At 37.3% G+C, this 18,926-nt stretch overlaps 3 protein-coding genes across 10 annotated transcripts; all 3 read left to right on the plus strand.

The window, feature by feature from the left end:
- The first annotated feature begins 505 nt into the window (after positions 1-505).
- Positions 506-7,725, plus strand: LOC113776096 (phosphoglycerate kinase-like). Of its 6 annotated transcripts, none has more exons than XM_027321171.1 (13): positions 512-1,027; positions 1,125-1,177; positions 1,941-2,214; positions 2,503-2,837; positions 2,955-3,240; positions 3,579-3,646; positions 3,969-4,214; positions 5,196-5,271; positions 5,511-5,587; positions 5,668-5,717; positions 6,296-6,380; positions 6,807-6,905; positions 7,399-7,725. In XM_027321171.1, the coding sequence occupies exons 1-13, from the start codon at positions 850-852 to the stop codon at positions 7,648-7,650; spliced, it is 2,079 nt and encodes a 692-aa protein (XP_027176972.1). In that variant the 5' UTR covers positions 512-849; the 3' UTR covers positions 7,651-7,725. The 6 variants fall into 6 exon arrangements, 3 of the variants coding, with proteins under 3 accessions (XP_027176972.1, XP_027176973.1, XP_027176974.1); XM_027321172.1 differs by having other exon boundaries at positions 513-1,027; positions 1,128-1,177; XM_027321173.1 differs by having other exon boundaries at positions 949-1,011; positions 1,128-1,177; positions 1,963-2,214.
- Positions 7,726-9,270: 1,545 nt separating this feature from the next.
- LOC113774797 (39S ribosomal protein L41-A, mitochondrial-like) lies at positions 9,271-11,606 on the plus strand. Of its 3 annotated transcripts, none has more exons than XM_027319419.1 (4): positions 9,271-9,525; positions 9,674-9,738; positions 11,028-11,104; positions 11,227-11,606. In XM_027319419.1, the coding sequence occupies exons 1-3, from the start codon at positions 9,345-9,347 to the stop codon at positions 11,094-11,096; spliced, it is 315 nt and encodes a 104-aa protein (XP_027175220.1). In that variant the 5' UTR covers positions 9,271-9,344; the 3' UTR covers positions 11,097-11,104; positions 11,227-11,606. The 3 variants fall into 3 exon arrangements, with proteins under 3 accessions (XP_027175220.1, XP_027175219.1, XP_027175221.1); XM_027319418.1 differs by having other exon boundaries at positions 9,273-9,525; positions 11,278-11,606; XM_027319420.1 differs by having other exon boundaries at positions 9,278-9,492; positions 11,278-11,606.
- A 1,265-nt stretch (positions 11,607-12,871) lies between these two features.
- LOC113775120 (cell division cycle protein 48 homolog) lies at positions 12,872-17,974 on the plus strand. The gene is made up of 9 exons (XM_027319864.1): positions 12,872-13,071; positions 13,225-13,390; positions 14,398-14,626; positions 15,190-15,956; positions 16,066-16,287; positions 16,366-16,437; positions 16,546-16,827; positions 16,912-17,271; positions 17,449-17,974. The coding sequence occupies exons 1-9, from the start codon at positions 13,043-13,045 to the stop codon at positions 17,737-17,739; spliced, it is 2,418 nt and encodes an 805-aa protein (XP_027175665.1). The 5' UTR covers positions 12,872-13,042; the 3' UTR covers positions 17,740-17,974.
- Positions 17,975-18,926: the final 952 nt, after the last annotated feature.

Here is an 18,926-nt window from a genome sequence, read left to right on the forward strand (position 1 = left end):
TAGTTCTAATCTAAGTTGCTGGCTGTTTTTTTAATATGAAATTACTACATGACCTACATGTTGTCATTTTCTTAATATTTACGTGCAAAAAAAATCAAATTTTATCTTTTTAGTGACAAAAATGAATATAACTCGGTCAAATTCCACATTTTTAGAGGAAAAAATAAATATAATTTGTATCAAATTCTAATTTTTGTGGGGACAAAAATAAATGTGAATAAAATTATTTATTTGACTACAAATGGGATTGAACCTTTTTTCTCCTAAAAAAAATTATGTTAAGTCATGTGATAGATTCAAGATAAAAAAGGGTAAAAATTTTAGATTGAAACTAAATTTTACCAACATAATTTTGTAAGAAATGTAAAATTAACATTTTAAACGAAAGACAAAAAAATTCATTTGTCAAAATACGAAAGATGTCTTGAACAAATTTTCAAGAAAAAAATAAACAGATTGCAGAGGATCCAAAGGAGCGGCAGTTCTTCCGACCAATTTCTTGACAGAAAGCAAAGGAAACTTGTTAGAAGCCTACAAAATATTTTCTTATTTGCGCATTTTATCCTCACAAAAATCATTGAATAAATTTTTAGTAACATGTTCCCGAACTGGATATGTGTATAAAGAGTTATCTGGGCTTCTTTCCTTTCCTGAAACCCCCGAACTTGCTGTTAATGTTGCAATAATAATTAATAATATAATTGGAATGGTTCTCAGGACTGTATCCAGTCCGACAGTAGTGTATATTAATTTTATTAATTTAATGTCCGGTCGGATAAACTGCTGCAATTGCTGAAAAGACAGGCTTACATCACGCAGGAGTCTGACTCCTGAGAGGACGAAGAAGTGATGAATCAAGCTCTTGATATTTTCCGGTCCTCAGGATATTGTTTTAGTCGCAATCCGGTCTTCCTCAACTCCTCCAGAAACTCACCAGCGTTCCTGCTGCATAAACAAAACTTTCCACAGGAACATCTTGCAGCTCCTTTGTTTGAGAAATATCGCCGTCTTGTATGTTCAAAGCGAGGTTAACTTGTCAAATGTTACTTTTTAAGTATAAGTTCTTCAATTAAATAGCGTGGTTAATTATGTTTCCCCTTCTAATCACAATATTGGCTTTTTAGCAGTTAATAGCAAGCCGTTCATCCCTACTGAGTCAAATTCTCTCTGTGTTGAGGTATTTTCTTTCCTTTTTTAAATTATTTGTGTTACTTAGCAAAAGTAATTGTCATAGCGCCGGAGATAGGACGTGGGTTCGTTTTAACGTAAAATTTGGGAGATGTACATTCTATGCAACACTTGTGTGTTTTTCCTTTTCTTCGTACGAATTGTGAATGAGTGTTCCGAGTAATTTTTAGGCTTTTTTAAGACTTAAAACGAATCTTAAACACCGATACGTTTGTTTTGACGAGTTGCTTAAGTTGGTTGTCTATTATTTATTGCACAATTGCTACCTATTATTTATTGGACAATTGCTCTTGAAATCCGTATAGATAGTTCTGAAATTGGATCTCTAAACTATTGAAGGTACATATAGTGACTCAAGAGAACTGATATATTCTTTGCGTGTATATATTTTAGTGCTATGTGTTATGATGCGATTTGTGAGAGGTGAAGAGCTAGAATTTTGATCTTTATGATTTGATGTTGGCTGATTTTATCTTATGTTTTGATGAATGAACTTTTGGGAGGCAGTAATTTTGGTCTTTCTTCGTTTAACACCATCTGTTGTATGGTTTTCTGATCTAAGTTGCCACAAAAAGGGAGGTTTTTGTTGGGGGGGGGGGGGGATGTTGGCGGTGCAATGAGTTGAACTGGAGGAGGAGACATTTGACTGTGTTAATAGAACTTCAGTTGCTTTATTGTTGATATTTCTTATGCATCAGTCATTACTTTATATTTTGGCTATTAGTTTAGCTTTTCATTCATATTGCTTTTAGGCTGAAACTTGTGATGGAGCAGATTTCAGTGCGGTACCTCATGTACAAACTCTTAGAGAATTCCCAAAAGAAGAGCTCTCAGAAAAAGTTGTTATGGTCAGATTTGATTCCAAGCTTCTATTTCAGCAGCTTCAGGAACGGAAGATCCAATGTGAGAATGCAGTTTCTACCATCAAGTATCTACATGAAGCAGGTGCAAAGGTAATTCTAATCAGTAGCTGGGATGCTGATGATGAAAATACTATGAAGATTGTTAGAGCAGAATCAATCGCTGGTATGATTATTCTGATCTCTGACCAAATGTTCTTCTTGGTTCTCACCTCTCCATCCTTTCTTAGCACCATGTAGCATGTTAATAATTAAATGAATTTTGATTGTCATGAAAATGCCCAAGGTTGGACTTTACATGCTCGGTGGCTTTTTATGATGGTAAGTGGGGCATGTCTTAAATCAGCCAAGAAAAACAAAAAAAAAGAAAAAGAAAAATATGTCTAATGGAATGGTTTTCACGGGATGATGTGAAGTAGCGTCTAAAATGATTTTTCCATTGTCTCTGTTTCAGGAGCTCTTTCTTCAGTTCTTCAAGTCAAAGTTGTGCCAGTCAAATTAGTTACCACGCACATTCACTCTGCTAAACAGGAATCTAACATCATTCTGCTGGAAAATCTTTTTCAATTTAAAGAAGAACCTGCAAATTGTAAAGGGTTTGCCAGGCTATTGTCATCTGGGGTGGATATCTTTGTAAATGATGCCTTTTCTCAATCTCATAGAGTTCTTGCATCAACTGTTGCTATTTCTCGCTTCTGCTATGCCTCTATTGCTGGATTTCACTTTGAAGCTGTTCTTTCTCAACTGAAGAACATTACCAAGACCAGCCAAAAGCCCTATGTTGCCATTGTAACAATCTAGATGTCCTTTTGCTTTAGAGTAAACTTCCTAGTTCATTATCATGTGCAGTAAGGTCTCTTCTCACTCTTTGTGTTATTATGACAAATGCTGTGATATTCAATGCAGATAGGAGGAGGGAATCTAGTAGAAAAAGCAGCTGCTCTGCGTCTTCTGGTGTCTATTTGTGATGGTCTGGTGTTTGTTGGTAATATAGCTTTCCAGATAATGCACGCCCTTGGATTACCTCTGCCAATGAAACTGGTGGAACATGGTGCTACTGAGGAAGCACTTACTCTAATCAATTCTATGAAGTCAAGGAGCAGAGCAGTTATTGTACCTAAAGATTTTCTGTGCCTAAATAATCTTAATCCAGAGAAGTTGGAGATATTTTCTGCTGATTGTCTGGTAGATGGTAGCGTTTTTAATCTTTAGAAGGGCAATATTATATTAGCAGCAATTGGAGAACAATGTGATGCCACATTTATTTATTTCATAGAAATGATATCTATGTTTATCTTTCCTCATTGTTGCCTATAAGCATCTTCATATGGGTCATCATATTCCTATCTCAAAATATGGTGTTTGTCTTGGGTTGGAATATATTTTATCAGTAATCAAATTCAAACAGTGTTTCTGATTCCATCTGAACAAAAATCAAAGTTGGAGGGTGTAGTCTTTCACAGTTTAATATTTCAAGAAATGTGAAGGTTTAATGTGTATTTTCTCATGCATATGTTTTTCTGTGACTAGGTTGGCAACCTGTTGATCTTGGGCCAGAGTCACTGGAGGAAATTGCCTCATTGGTTTCAAAATGTAAGGTATGTTTTCATCATCTTTTTTATTTGAGTGAGCTTACGCATATAAATAAAATTGATGCCTTGTGTATGCATAGCTGTGATAATAAGGTAGGAATTAATGATTGGACCACAGTTCTATTAGGAAGATTCTGAACTTAATTAAATCAATGCATCAATTGAAGGAAAGGTGTATTGGGATTTGATACGTAGTCTTAATTGTTATAATATTCTGGGAGTCTCGTGTATGCTTTTTGGTTGTCTTAACAGATGCGTGTTTTTGTAATCTTTCTTTCATTCTTCTTCTTCTTTGTTATTTTTTAATTCTTATTTTATTGTCTCACAGAAAATATTGTGGATCGGTCCAGTGAGATTTGGGTTGTCACATAGCGATGCTGGTGAAGCATCAAGATTGGGAGCAGTGGTTGATAGGCTGAGGAGTCAAAACAACTTGGAAACAATTCTTGTTGGAAAAGTGGCTTGCACAACAGTTCTGGGATCCAATCTGAATTATAGTGTTATTGAGAATGCTTCTGTTGTGTGGGAGTTTCTCAAGGGAAGAAGTCTTCCTGGCCTGATGGCGTTGGACAGAGTATGCTTTCAAAATAGATTAAACTTTTATTGCCTTCCATGCTTGCCCTTTTGTTCTATTCTGTTGCTCATGACAGACTAAATGGTTCTGTTTCACAACTAGAAAGTCTGTATAGTTGTTGATGGATGATTTCATGTCTCATTTTCAGTTTAGACTTCATTGTTCCTCAGTCCCTCCTGCATTGCTTTCTCATATTAAAAAACCCACACTACATGTAAAATAGGGCCTTCTCTTTCTGAATGGCAAACTCCTATAGCTAAATTAAGTGAACAAAATTTTTCTGGAGGTCATAGTTAGTGCTAGTATGAACTCTTGTTTGTTCCTTGATGATTAGATTGTCTAGCAAGTATTTCTTATCATCTACACTCTATTGCAGAGTGTTTTTGTAGCTTGGTGGAGCAATGTGTGCAAGACTTTCTATTTAACTGCTGTTATTGATTGTAAAATTTTACGGCTCAGTTAAATTGGTGGTCCAATCTAATTTTTGTCACGACGAGGAAAAGTTAAGGAGCTCTTGAAAAGACCATGGAAGTTTTGCACTCCATTTGGACCTTATTTGATCAGTTACTGGGATTGGTTAACAATTAGGTAGTTTAGTGAATTTTTATCTAGTAACGGTTAACATAGGCGTTATTTTGGTTGATCAGCTGATCCTGGGTCCACAGTTTCTCTGGCCTTTTCTGTTTCCAAGTGACATTTTGTTTCCTTGATTGCTATATGTTCTCGGTGCTGCCTTTTTGTATGTTACAGAACAGTCATCCTGCTCTGTTAAGTGCTTTATTGTCTCTACCACTTGAAATGATGTGACACCTACATTTGCGTTTGCATAAATGTAGTTGGCAGACGAGAAATTGTAGATCATTTAATATTTTAAATGCATGAGATCATCTGGATGACAAAGGTAGATATCCTATTCACAAGCACTGAAGACTGAATAAGCTTCCAGTGTAAAAGTTGATTTCCTGTTTGGTGTTTTTGCAGTCATATCCATTTGACATAAAGTGGGATGGAGTTTACGATGATCCAACTCGTCCTCTGGTTGTTGATGTTGGAAGTGGTATTGACCTCTTAGCTAGCAGTATATTTTTTCCCTTGTATTACTGAACCATGTCTTCTCTGAGGAAAAAATTGAAGTGGATTATCAAAGTTTTCTAACTGTAGTCTCGTTTTGATATAACTAATAGGATTAGAATACTTCAATTAGGACGCTGGATGAAAAGCTTAAAACCATGAACTAGACGAGTAGAGCCAGACTTTTAGTTTTTGGTGTCTGACATTGGGAGGTGCAAATGACAGGAAATGGGTTGTTTCTGTTTGGAATGGCAAAGAAGACGAAGGATCTGAATTTCTTGGGACTGGAGATTAATGGAAAGGTTATGTGGATTATGAATTTTCCCCTCCAGGATTTTTCAGTTTTTGTATTAAAGATTTATTGTCTCTTTCCTTGTCTCAGCTGGTAAATCGATGTCTTGAACGTGTTCTCCAAACTGGCATGAAGAATGGGTATACATGTTCTTTCATAAACCACTATTAAATATTTCATTGCACTTTCGGAAATAGAATTCTTTCATAAACCAAATTATTTTTGCAAAATAGCACAAAATTTGTCTACAAACATTTCTATAACTTTACTGCAGTATTGCGTCAAATTAGAACATTCTCTGTTTCCTTTTTCTTTTTTTTAGGAGCACCGCATCATGCACTGATATTTAACACAAGTTTATTTCATTGGTTACATTTGATGATTTATAGGCTCCATCTTCATTTTAATCATGTAATAGAGTATCTACTTCAAAATTCAAGTTCATGTATAATTTCTTTACATACATTGCTGTGCCTCCAGGAATGAATATGGGGTGCTGCATCAGTCAAAATCTTCATTGTATTAAGTTAATTAGCTTAATAGGAGTCTGTGTGGTAGGTTCTAGGTCTCATAAATTTGCTTTGGATACATTGTGTTTTCTAAATAAGTATCTGTGGATTTACATTTTTTCCCCTTATATCTTAGGAGGCAATATGTACCTCTATTGATAACCTTAATGTTAATGTGTTTTACTAGCATTTTCTTTTTCATCTTATAGATACTTCATTAGAACGAATGCAACTTCAACATTTCGCTCCATTATCTCAAGTTACCCAGGAGAATTGGTTCTTGTTTCAATACAGGTAAATTTAGTAATGGAGCTCTAGATGAACTCAGTGGAACTTGGTAACCAGCTTTCATAATCCGCTCTGTTCAATGATTGGTAAGAGTCTGAAGTTATTAGAACATTAAACATGTAAAAAGGCCTTCTTTGAACTTGGCTCAATACGATGAAGCAGGATCCCGACTTGACATAAATGGTTGAAGAATCAAAGCTCGTGAATTATTTTAACAGACTCAACAAAAGACTGCTCTTAAATTTTAACAATCTTTTGAACCCATTAAGCTGAGCTTCATCTTCCTCTTCACGGTAAACTGTTGTCTGAGCCAGAACAGAATTGATCGTCTCATCCTTGGAATTGTTTCCACATTTCAATTGATATGCCATTCTGAATCTAGTGATTGTACCAAATAAAATTTTCTCCTGAAGCAAGACTCTTGGTAAACAGTGTCCAAATCCAGACTTTAACAAACCTGAACACCGGTGGGAAATGGTGCAGAGGTCATTGATTGAAGCAATTGCTGATTTGCTTGCTTTGGATGGAAAGGTACTAATGCAACTGCTCCTCTTAAATTTTGTCTGCCTGAAACATTCTTGGATCATTGCACCTAGTATTAGTCTCTGTTTAAATCAGGCTTATTACCTGATTCAAAAGTAATTCAAATATGCTAAGATTTGCAAACAACTGGAACCCAAGAGCATATTATGTTCATGGTGCACATCAGAGCTGGCCACTTTCTTGATTTGAGAAATATAGTTCTGCACCTCTTAATCTAGCGTCCATCAAGGATATCTGTGTACGAGATTAATGGGCAGCTTAGGACATGACATGAATAAAATAAAGCTCGTCTACTTCAGCTGCTTTGCTTTCACTTGAAACTATGGTATTGCTCTTTGCTGTGTGATTTTGGTGATGGGTGAAGTGTCATCGTTGCATTAACTTTTCCAGAGTACGATGGTCTCTTAGGGAGTCACTTAGGCTTTGCTGGTCCATTAGCTGAATAATTCTAATCTGTAATGTTTTGCATGCTCGAAATTAGGTATTTCTTCAGTCAGACATAGAAGGAGTTGCAATAAGAATGAAAAGCGAATTTGTTAAGTATGGTAAAGGCAAGATCATGGTTATGGATGAGTCAGAGGATGCTTCATGTTACCAAAGGCAATGGCTGAATGAAAATCCCTTTGGGGTTCGATCGGATTGGGAACAACATGTTTTAGACCGGGGTGCCAATATGTATAGATTACTTCTTTCAAAACCAGCCATAATTGCTGGAAGTACTTGTAGAGGGTAAATGCATTTGCAACACGATTTTTGCAATTGGAGAAATTAGCTCATCATTTTTGCAACGGCAATGTGTCTTTTCTCTTGTGCAGCAGCAGAATGTGTCTTTACACAGGTATCTTTTTTCTTAGTCAATAGATCATTGTTTTCAGTCTTTACTCTAGGAGTAGTTGGTTCATTCTTATCGCAGTTGACATAATCATTTCTGAACTTTGTGGCAGGATCAGAATGTGGTTTCAGGGCTAGAATCCAAGCACAAACTTATCTAGGATTGATATAGATATATGGTTGGTAACCTCTTTAAGCTATATCATCGTTTCAGAAGGTCCCCTTCTCTCACTAAATTTGCAAGAATCGAATGAGATTAGGCTTGCGCCTTTCATCTTATAGATGAAGTATACCTTTTACCTGTAAAACAGATGTATGCTTTGTGTATTTGGCTTGCCCCATATCGGGCAGGTCGTGATCCGTACCGCATGTTTAAATATTCACGAAACCAGCACAAACCACAAATTACCAAGAATTTTTTTTTTTTTTTTTAAAAAAACAGCAATACAGAACAAAAATTACAAGATCTAATCCTTCAATATGGCTTATCTTTATCTCAAAAAACATTTCATCCAACTGTAGAACAATGATTTGACCATGGTGAAAATAATTGACTCAAAATACTTTACATAAAAGCAGAAACTTCTAAATTAACACAAGCAATACAAATGGTCTCTCAAGTCTCAACCAAAGGAAGTGCAGTCAGATAAAAGCTGTGTTCCAACAGTGAACAAAAAAAAAAAAAAAAAAAAAAAGTGGAAAGAAGATGCGCAAGAACAAAGCCACAAATTAAAAAACCAAAGCCAACCCACTAAATTAGCTAACAACCAAATGAAAGACTAAAAAAAAAAAATCAAAGAGAAAAATGAACAAATTTCTGAGCTACTTGAAATACCAAAAAAAATAAAAGCATGAAACAATAAAGGTAAAAAGCATGGCAAAACTTAACGGTCAAAATCTCACCTTCAGAAAGCAGCAACGAAGAAAAAAATGCAAAAATAAAATACCGCCGACCACTGCTCTCGAGGAGAACATAAAACCAACTAGTAAAAAACAACAATGAACGGCCAGCAGAACGAGGGCATAAATGACCACCGAGAGGAGAAAAGTCATTACACAACAACTCAGCACCGCCACCTGGCACAAAACACGCACTAGGCTGCACTAATCGCACTCAAAATACCGAAACTATCCAGAACTCTCGAACATAATCACAAAATCACCACCGACAAAATGGTCCACTCTCATGCAGAATAAACTCACAGTCTAAACTCCCATGATTTAATTTCACTTTGCACCCTTTAACTATATCCAAATTCTCACTTTGATCCCTACACTTTAAATTGGATATTTTAGTCTTTAAACTATAAAATTTGTTCCACTTTAATTCCTAAAGTATATATAAAATTACTTCTATTATAGTCCCTAAAGTATATTCACTTAAGTCTAAAATCTACTCTGCTTCTTCAATTATCTTAATTAAATGAGGTAAAATTTATAATTCAGGAATTAATGTGTCTTGTTTTAAAATTTAAAAATTAAAGTGAGAATTTTGATATAGTTAAAGGGCGCAAAGAGGATTTAAACCCCCGTTCCATCCTCCCTAGGTTTCTTTCTGTTTCCTCGCTCGCTCTCCCTATCTTGCTCAGGGATAGAATGGCGCTGGGATTGATATTAGGGCTGGGAAGGTCGGCATTCAGGAGGAAGCGTACATCTTCACTGGATATTCTCACGTCCAAAAGAGGCCCTCGGGATTACTATAAGGGAAAAAATTGCAAGCCTACTGGTTTCCACACTCGCAAAGGTTTTCCACTTATCTTGCTGTGGCTATTTTTTGGTGAATCCTCTGCTCTGTGTATTTTGAAATATTTTAGGGATTATGAACCTATCGATGAGAACTTTACAAATTCTGCTTTTGAATTAAAAAGAGACAGACAGGTGAGGTTTTATTGGTTAACAAAGTTGATGGTTAAGTTTTATTGCAGGTGGCTATGTGGTGGTGCAAGAAAAGCTGCCTAACTATGTGGTTCCCGATCTAACGGACTTCAAGGTGCTTCACTTCTATCTTTAACAAATCGTAAACACTTTATTGTCATGAAGCAGTAAGAAAAGAAAAAAAAAAGTAGGTCTTCAGTGGTCACAATGGATGCCTTCCTAGGTGTTCTAGGATGATGAATGTTTCTAGTAGCACGGAGTGATTTCTGAATAGATTGTACGCTTATTCTGGTACTCATGCTGACTGCTGTTTTTCTGCAGTTGGTCTTGAGGTAGTTCTGAGTCGGGCTGAAAATCTACAAAGAAAAATAGAGTTCTTTTCAATCCGGAAAAGGATGACGTCAGTGTATACCTTGCTAGGAATACATGGGTATTGGATTGTCCTCCTGAAAATGGGTGAAACATTGAATAAGGGACAGTTTTGCATTTTTGAATCATGGCGACATACATATGTTGGGTATGAAGATAGTTCTACATTTCGCAAAACCCTGTTTCTTGTTGGGAAAATGACAATACATTTGACGTTTTTTTTCCTGCAATTGGAATTTCTTGAGGTAGCAAATAAGCTTGCTTGATTTGTTTATTACGTCAGATTGGAAGCCCTCACATATTTCAGTGTTGGTTAGTTCTGAAACACTGATTAGTTTTAGAATAGGAAAAAGAATGTTTTGCTTTTTAGAAGTAAGTATTTAGAAGTTTGGGATATTGTTACTCTTCAAACTGTTCAGAGATGCAAAATAAGTGTACGACTCTCACATGTTCCCTGCTTTACCATGTACTGTCCTCCAATGCTAGCTCGGTGAAGGTGTCGGAGAGGTTGTAGTGTTTCCTAGTAAAATGCATCTTGAAAGTTTTATCCTAAACCCTAGTAAAATGTATACAGAAAGTGTTATCTTGAAAGTGTGACAATCTCTGTCGGGTCTCCTATATATCACTTGTACCTAGGACATTTCTGTTGAATGTATCCTCATTTCTATTGTTTAAATGAGTAGAGTCCCTAGAGAGCACCTGTAAAGAGCGTATTATCAGATCATACACATTAAATTGTTATCCTAGTAGTGGTTAAATCTCAGAGATTAGTGCTCTTAATTGTGCATTGGTAAGTTTGCCTCCGGGTTGATGAGACTGCACATGCTTGTCTCTTTCGCATAATCATATTTTCCACTGATTTATTGCATGAATTTAAGGTTGTTTGTAGTCTTAACAAATATTGATTCTAGAATATGGATGATTGGAGAATATATGGGTTTCTGTCATCATCTCAAAGTGAAGCCTTTTTTCTAAATTTCGTATCAGGACTTGAGCTTCATACTGATTGCCTTTTTTTTTTTTTTCGGTGCACAGCTAAAACCATATGTATCTCAGTGCCCAATAGAAATTAAAGCTACTGAGGGTGCTGATTCATCTAAATGACTTACGGAGTAAGAAACTGTATTTTGTTTACTTGATTAATGTGATTTTGAGTTTTAAACGGTAATATTATAGTGCACACAGAAGATTTATATGTTGACCATGAGACTTGGTGGTTTCATTTCGATGGTAGATGGATGTATCATCATTACGTGACAGTACCAATGATACCCTTTTATCACAGGTACATGCTGCTGCACTTGGAATGTTAATGTGATAGACGCCATTTTATGCTTGCAGATTTCTTGGGTGTAATTTTATGCTACTTTGTCCGTGCATCCAATATTTAAACTATTCTGCACCTGTTGGGCAGATTTCTTGGGTGTAATTTACTCTAGGAGTGACATTGTGTGTTGAATTTCAAGTAAGCTGTTGGTGCTCTGTTTCTTGTCATAATGGCCTTGGGAGCGATGGCCATCTTAGGGCTGGTAAAAATTCTTGAATCAAATACTGTCTTACTTAAGACAATGGTTATACTCCTTAACTTGAAGAAGAGTCAAAGTATACATTTAAGGCTTGGTTTTTGGATTCTGTCAAGATAAAACTCAAATCTCGGGAAAGCAGTGAAGAATATGATCTCTTTCCTTGCATTTGCAGGTGGAATCCTTTCTTTTACTTCAGAAAATTAATAAGACGCACGCTTATGTAGATTTTATTATTATTTTTTTTAATGTGGAAGATAAAACGGAGTACTTGTGCGGGACATGGAGCCATTTTTTTTAAGACATTAGTACTTGGGCTGGAAAGTTTTCTGCGCCTATGGGCTGGGAAGTTTCTTGTAATGGGCTTATCAGAAGCGTAGGGGCAAGAAGTGCGCTCGTAACGGAAAATCTTTTTTTTTTTTTTTTTTTTTTTTCCCCTCTGTTCCTTGTTAGTATGGAGATTACATATTCGCTTCCGTTTGGGCCTTCAGTACTCTGAAGAAAGCAGTGACGATATTGATTTTACTGGGGACACGGAACATTCTAGAAGCTAAGAACGTCAGAAAACTATCTAATCTAATGATTCAGGCGAAATAGTAATAATAATAGCAAATTTTTTAGGAGTCAAATAATACTACATTTTTTCAAAAAAAAAAAAAAAAAAAAGGAGTCAAATACTGCATCTTTCGTTCTAGAATTTTCTGAATGAGCATAATTTCAAAAATATCATAAATGATGATATCTGCAATCTAAATGATCCCACCTGGGAAAGAAGGAGCGGGCGGAGAACTCACACGTTCAATAGCACGCAAAATGAATGAATTTCTTGCTTTCCAGTTATTTTGTGAATGTGGATTCCTCAAAATTACCACTTCACCTCGAATAAGCTAGAATGAACTAGATTTGGAAACCCCCTTTCTTTGTAGAAAGCTAGAAATTTAACATTGATCAAGAATTTCCCTAAGAAAGGACCAATTTTCCATGGATAAGTCAAATTTGTAATTTACTCGGTAGTAAAAAGGTAATGGATATTGGAAGTATAATTCATTTGGTTATAAGAAAGCTGCTGGTGATATATAATCATCCCGTAGTTGATGATAATTATTTGCTTATTAACATATTTCAAATCATATGGATTAGGGAAAGCAAAAAATACAAGAAGAGGAGATTATTTATAATATTTTTTGGTGCGAAAGGCAACTTTTTAAAACCTTCCTACAATACGAAGTTAATCACCAAAGACTTACCTGCCGACGCCTGGGAAGCCGAAGATTTTTTACAGCAGCCCATATCTCATCTCATCTCATCTGGGCGGAGTTCTGAGTAAAACAAAGAAACGAAGCAAAGAATAGAAACAAAAAAAGCATTTCTTTTCCAACAAGAAAACCTATTAGCTTCCCCTGCTTTCCTATTTAATAACCCCATAAATCCTCAGATCTCCCTCACGCCAGTTTCCACAAAGCCAAATTTGCCATTGTGCTCTACTCTAATTTCAATCCAATCCAATCCACTTCATTACGCCCAGCCATGAGTAACCAGGCTGAATCTTCCGACTCGTAAGCAAGCCCCCCCCTCCCCCTTTCTCATTCTTTCTTTGTTTTCAGATCTCTCCATTTATATTTGGTTAAATAAATCCTGTCTTTCTTCTTTAGCGGATTCTCTTTGACGTTTTTTTTGCCTTTGTTCTCGTGGCTTGAATGTGGTTGCAGGAAAGGAACAAAGAGGGATTTCAGTACTGCGATTTTAGAGAGGAAGAAGTCGCCCAATCGGCTCGTTGTCGATGAGGCAATCAACGATGATAATTCCGTCGTGGCCCTACACCCGGAAACCATGGAAAAGCTTCAGCTTTTCCGCGGCGACACCATCTTGATTAAGGTTTTATCCCTCTTTCTGGGAATGGATTTTAGAATTGTTTGATCGTATTCGTTGCTGGCCTTGACTTGATTTTTCATTACGGTTAGAATTGGTGAGGATGTATACATTAGTGGTCTGGATGGTATATTAAATTGTAACTTTGGACTGCTCGATTGAGGGGTTTACTGGATCTGTGAAATCTTGGTGATATTTATACTAAAGATTGGATTTTTGGAAACACATGCTCGTGAAGTGCATGGTGGAGATTGGCTAGGGATAAAGTAGTAAATAAAACTTTAAGCCTTAGTTACTGTGTATAGCTGTGTCAGTGCTTATCCATTCTGTTTACTCACAATTTTGCTACTATTAAAAGGCTAATTAGTCCGGGTATCTTCTTGCATTAGAATATATATCCCGGTAGATATTTGGAATATGCACCCCTGAATATGGGGTATAAGTTCTTGTTAATCTTTTCCTTAATTATCTTTTGAATCTGAAGACTTCCATTTTCCTATCAAAGATACTAAGGAACTAGTTTGTGTGAGCTATCAATTGTAAAACTTTTATGTGTCCCGCAGGTTGGGGAGCTATATTTATCTTCTTGTGATTTGGAGTATACATGTCCTGTTTAAACATGCAACTTTGAGCTGAAAGAGGTTTCTACATCTCTGGGCAACGAATTTAGTCATTATTACTAGTCAATTCTAGATTGTTGCAACTTGTTTTAGATGATGAAACATTGCAGATTTGTTAACTTCTTTAGCTGTAAGACATGTCAAAATCTTTCTTTTCTGTAGCTTCAAGAAATCTAGTGGTCCGAATGTGGTTTGGTTTTCTAACCTGGCATGGCCTCTCATGCTGGATAGTTCGGATCATTGGATAAAATAACTTGATCTGTCCTATTTGTGTATTACCAGTGCACAGTCATTATATAATCGTTTTTGTTTTGCATTTTCAATGGCTAATTTCAACTTTTCAATACTTGAATATTGGATCACTAATCTTTGTTGTCACTTTTATCTATGTAGGGAAAGAAAAGAAGGGATACAATTTGCATTGCCCTTGCTGATGACACTTGTGATGAACCAAAGATTAGGATGAACAAGGTCGTCAGGTCAAACCTCAGGGTTAGGCTTGGAGATGTGGTTTCCGTGCATCAGTGTCCTGATGTCAAGTATGGGAAACGTGTTCACATCCTTCCCATTGATGATACTGTTGAAGGGGTTACTGGAAACCTTTTTGATGCTTATTTGAAGCGTAAGTTTCTTACGTTTTAACTTTTTGCCTATAAGCACCGCATATAACCATGTTTATGAACTTATCTTTGAAGATCGTACCAAGGTTGATTATCATTTGCTCTAGTCAACTGTCACACCGTCAGTGTGGGTGTGTATATGGTTTCCATCTATATCAAATGTTGATTTACCTTTGTTGCTACTTATTTAGTTTAATGATTTGACTTTGAGGTACAAATTTATTTCCAATGCGCTATGGATTTGGTTGTCTAAAATTTCTAGATTTTTAGGGTTACATGCGAGTGGACTCATGCTTATCCTTCTGATTTTTTTAGGTGCATTCTTTTAACTTTTGAGGACACTGCTTGCTCTTAAAAGTCCAATTGAAACTCAAAAAATGGAATTTTTTTGTGGCATTTTTGTTTAATATAACAAATAAGATGCCATTTCGGATTTGTAAGTGGTTATAGTGAAGCTTATTTTTGAATGCTAGTCAGCTGGATATGAGAAGCTTTTGAGTCTCTTTGTTCGCTTACTGCTTATATGGTGCCATATTTGGGTACTGATACTGTTTTTTTTTCACAGCCTATTTCTTGGAGGCATATCGTCCTGTCAGGAAGGGTGACCTCTTCCTTGTAAGGGGAGGAATGAGAAGCGTAGAATTCAAAGTGATTGAATCTGACCCCGCTGAGTATTGTGTGGTTGCACCTGATACTGAAATCTTTTGTGAGGGAGAACCAGTGCGAAGGGAGGATGAAGATCGGTTGGATGAGGTTGGTTATGATGATGTTGGAGGAGTTCGTAAACAGATGGCTCAGATTCGTGAACTGGTAGAGTTGCCTTTGAGGCATCCACAACTCTTTAAATCAATTGGTGTGAAGCCCCCAAAAGGAATTCTGCTTTATGGTCCTCCAGGATCTGGAAAGACCTTGATAGCCCGAGCTGTGGCTAATGAAACTGGTGCTTTCTTCTTCTGCATTAATGGACCTGAGATCATGTCAAAGCTGGCGGGAGAAAGTGAAAGCAATCTCAGGAAAGCATTTGAGGAAGCCGAGAAGAATGCCCCATCAATTATTTTTATCGATGAAATTGATTCTATTGCTCCTAAGCGTGAGAAGACGCATGGAGAAGTTGAGAGAAGAATTGTCTCTCAGCTCTTGACGCTTATGGATGGGCTTAAGTCCAGAGCCCACGTTATTGTCATAGGTGCTACTAACCGTCCCAATAGCATTGATCCTGCCCTGAGAAGGTTTGGGAGATTTGACAGGGAAATAGACATCGGTGTTCCAGATGAAGTTGGGCGGCTTGAGGTTCTTCGCATTCACACAAAGAATATGAAGCTTGCTGAAGATGTAATGTCAAGCTTCCCTGGACTTTTGGTTTTGAGTTTACCTCTTCTTGTATTTCTGTCACTGCTTGCTTTTTGTAAATTGTTTCTTAAACTTTAATCTATTTTTGCAGGTTGATTTGGAAAGAATTTCCAAGGACACCCATGGTTATGTTGGTGCTGATTTAGCAGCTTTGTGTACTGAGGCTGCACTCCAGTGCATCAGGGAGAAAATGGATGTGATTGACCTGGAAGATGATTCTATTGATGCGGAGATACTCAACTCCATGGCCGTCACCAATGAGCACTTCCAGACTGCACTTGGGACAAGCAACCCTTCTGCTCTCCGAGAAACTGTGAGTTTATTTTTATTCTATTTAATTAAGATTTTAAGAGCTACTGGTTTTTAAGATCTTCATTTTGGGTTGAGCCAGGTGGTTGAAGTTCCAAATGTCAGCTGGGATGATATTGGAGGCCTTGAGAATGTTAAACGAGAGCTTCAAGAGGTATTTTAGTTGCATTATCATAATTGGTTTCTGCATAAATGCTAACCAAGTTTTGCCTATGTTTTGTTGGTTTTCTGCAACTTACCTCTTGTACCATATCTTGTGCAGACTGTTCAATACCCAGTGGAGCATCCTGAGAAGTTTGAGAAATTTGGAATGTCCCCCTCAAAGGGAGTTCTTTTCTACGGCCCACCAGGCTGTGGCAAAACTTTGCTGGCAAAGGCTATTGCAAACGAGTGTCAAGCTAACTTTATTAGCATTAAGGGTCCTGAATTACTTACCATGTGGTTTGGAGAGAGTGAGGCCAACGTCAGAGAAATTTTTGACAAGGCTCGCCAATCTGCTCCTTGTGTACTCTTCTTTGATGAATTGGATTCAATTGCTACTCAGGTAAATTTTTTCGCTAAGTTGTAGGAAATTTTAGTCCCGATTAAGTTTTCCTTTTAACTTGGCACCACATAACAATGTTTGCAGAGAGGAAGTAGTGTAGGAGATGCTGGAGGTGCTGCTGATAGGGTTTTGAATCAGCTGCTAACTGAAATGGATGGAATGAATGCAAAGAAAACTGTTTTCATTATTGGTGCCACCAACAGACCTGATATAATTGACCCTGCACTTTTGAGGCCTGGACGACTCGATCAGTTGATTTATATCCCTCTTCCAGATGAAGATTCTCGCCATCAGATATTCAAGGCGAGCCTCAGGAAATCGCCTGTTTCTAAAGACGTAGACTTGAGAGCTCTAGCCAAGTATACCCAAGGTTTTAGTGGAGCTGATATTACAGAGATATGTCAACGTGCCTGTAAATATGCTATCAGAGAGAATATTGAAAAAGTAAGCTCCAATACCTTGTCATCACTCCTGAATTTTCCTTCACCGCCTTTTCTTTTTCTGATTCTTGTTTCTTCCAACTGGGTTTTGGAATGTTGTTCCTCTTCTGTCGTATAATGTGATTGCCAGCTGCCATTATTTACCCTGAAAAAGAGAAATTCATGATACCTGTTTTGACAGGATATTGAGAGGGAGAGGAGGAGGAGAGATAATCCTGAGGCAATGGAGGAGGACGTGGATGATGAAGTTGCTGAAATCAAGGCTGCTCACTTTGAGGAATCCATGAAGTTTGCTCGTAGGAGTGTCAGTGATGCAGACATACGTAAATATCAGGCATTTGCTCAAACCTTGCAGCAGTCTAGAGGGTTTGGTACCGAATTCCGATTCTCTGAGACCAGTGCAGGTGCTACAGGCGCTGACCCTTTTGCAGCATCGGCTGGTGGAGCTGATGAAGATGACCTTTATAGTTAGGTTGTCTTAGTTAATTTATTCTATGTTGAATGTGATATGGTACTTTTGTACGTTATTGAATCTCCCCTGTAAAATGGCTTAAAAAATCTTAAATTGGGTACTTATTCAGCTAAAAACTTTGGGTTGGGTGGTTTGAGGTCTATATTCCTGACCTCCCCACCCCAAAAACCTCGTAACTGTTCTTTTCGGATGATTATAGCGGATTATTATCGAATGCTCCATTTTCATTTTAATATTTTGTTGGAATCCTTTGTGTGTCACTATTCGGTGGCAAATTCAATGTCAATTTCACTTTATCATATCACATCACATCACGTGAGAGTAGAAGAATTTAAATAAACAGCGTATGAAAAGTTAAACAAGTGACGTTGAGGATGTCATGAGAGATAATTATCAGAGATGTTTCTCGTCGGTCGGTCCTCTTGGTTACTCGAATTTAGCTGCCTGACTGACTCTGTGGTTGGTATCGTGCGTCATGGATTTGGTTGATTTGAACTTAAGATTGGCGCCATTCTGTCATGTCAGCGTATTGGGTTGTCGGCCCAGGTCTGCTTGAGCGGCTGTCTTTAGGTTTTTTACCACTGTGGATTGTCCACTGAAACCAAATCCAAGACATTAAACAACAATAAAAAACGTCAAATTGTTGGAGTCCAATGTATGCCCCTACAGGAAGGGGGCCATGATGCTAGGCCTTGGCGGAGGATGTATTTATTTTCGTGATCCATCAGAGTACATGAAACCTGAGAGAGACCCTATGTCAAAGAGAGCACATGGGTCTCGAGTCTTTGCAGGGAGAGCCGGGTCATCTTGTCTGAACCAACGACCCAGCAAACAAAAAACGAGTCCACGCAAATGTTGTGTCCAGATTTATAAGTATGCGCCAACATAAGGCTCCACGATTTGGTCACATGTATCTGGAGAGGTGCAAAGCAGATTGGTTGACGGTGGCAAAGTTCTCCAAGGCCCTCAAAAGTCTGGGCATGTGGAGAAATTCAGACCAAACGCGTACTACTATTGAAGGTTGGATCTAAGCAAACATAAGAGGGCTGTCTTAAATGAAATCGAACAAAATTTGAACGCAAATTGATTCATTAATAGTTTGATTCGTTTTCGACTTGCCGATCCTAGATTATTACTAGCTAGCTAGCGGAATTTGGCCGGGATTACGTGGCTGTAATTGCATATAA

This window comes from Coffea eugenioides, chromosome 6, assembly GCF_003713205.1.
Source record: "Coffea eugenioides isolate CCC68of chromosome 6, Ceug_1.0, whole genome shotgun sequence".
In the NCBI taxonomy this organism is placed as follows: domain Eukaryota; kingdom Viridiplantae; phylum Streptophyta; class Magnoliopsida; order Gentianales; family Rubiaceae; genus Coffea; species Coffea eugenioides.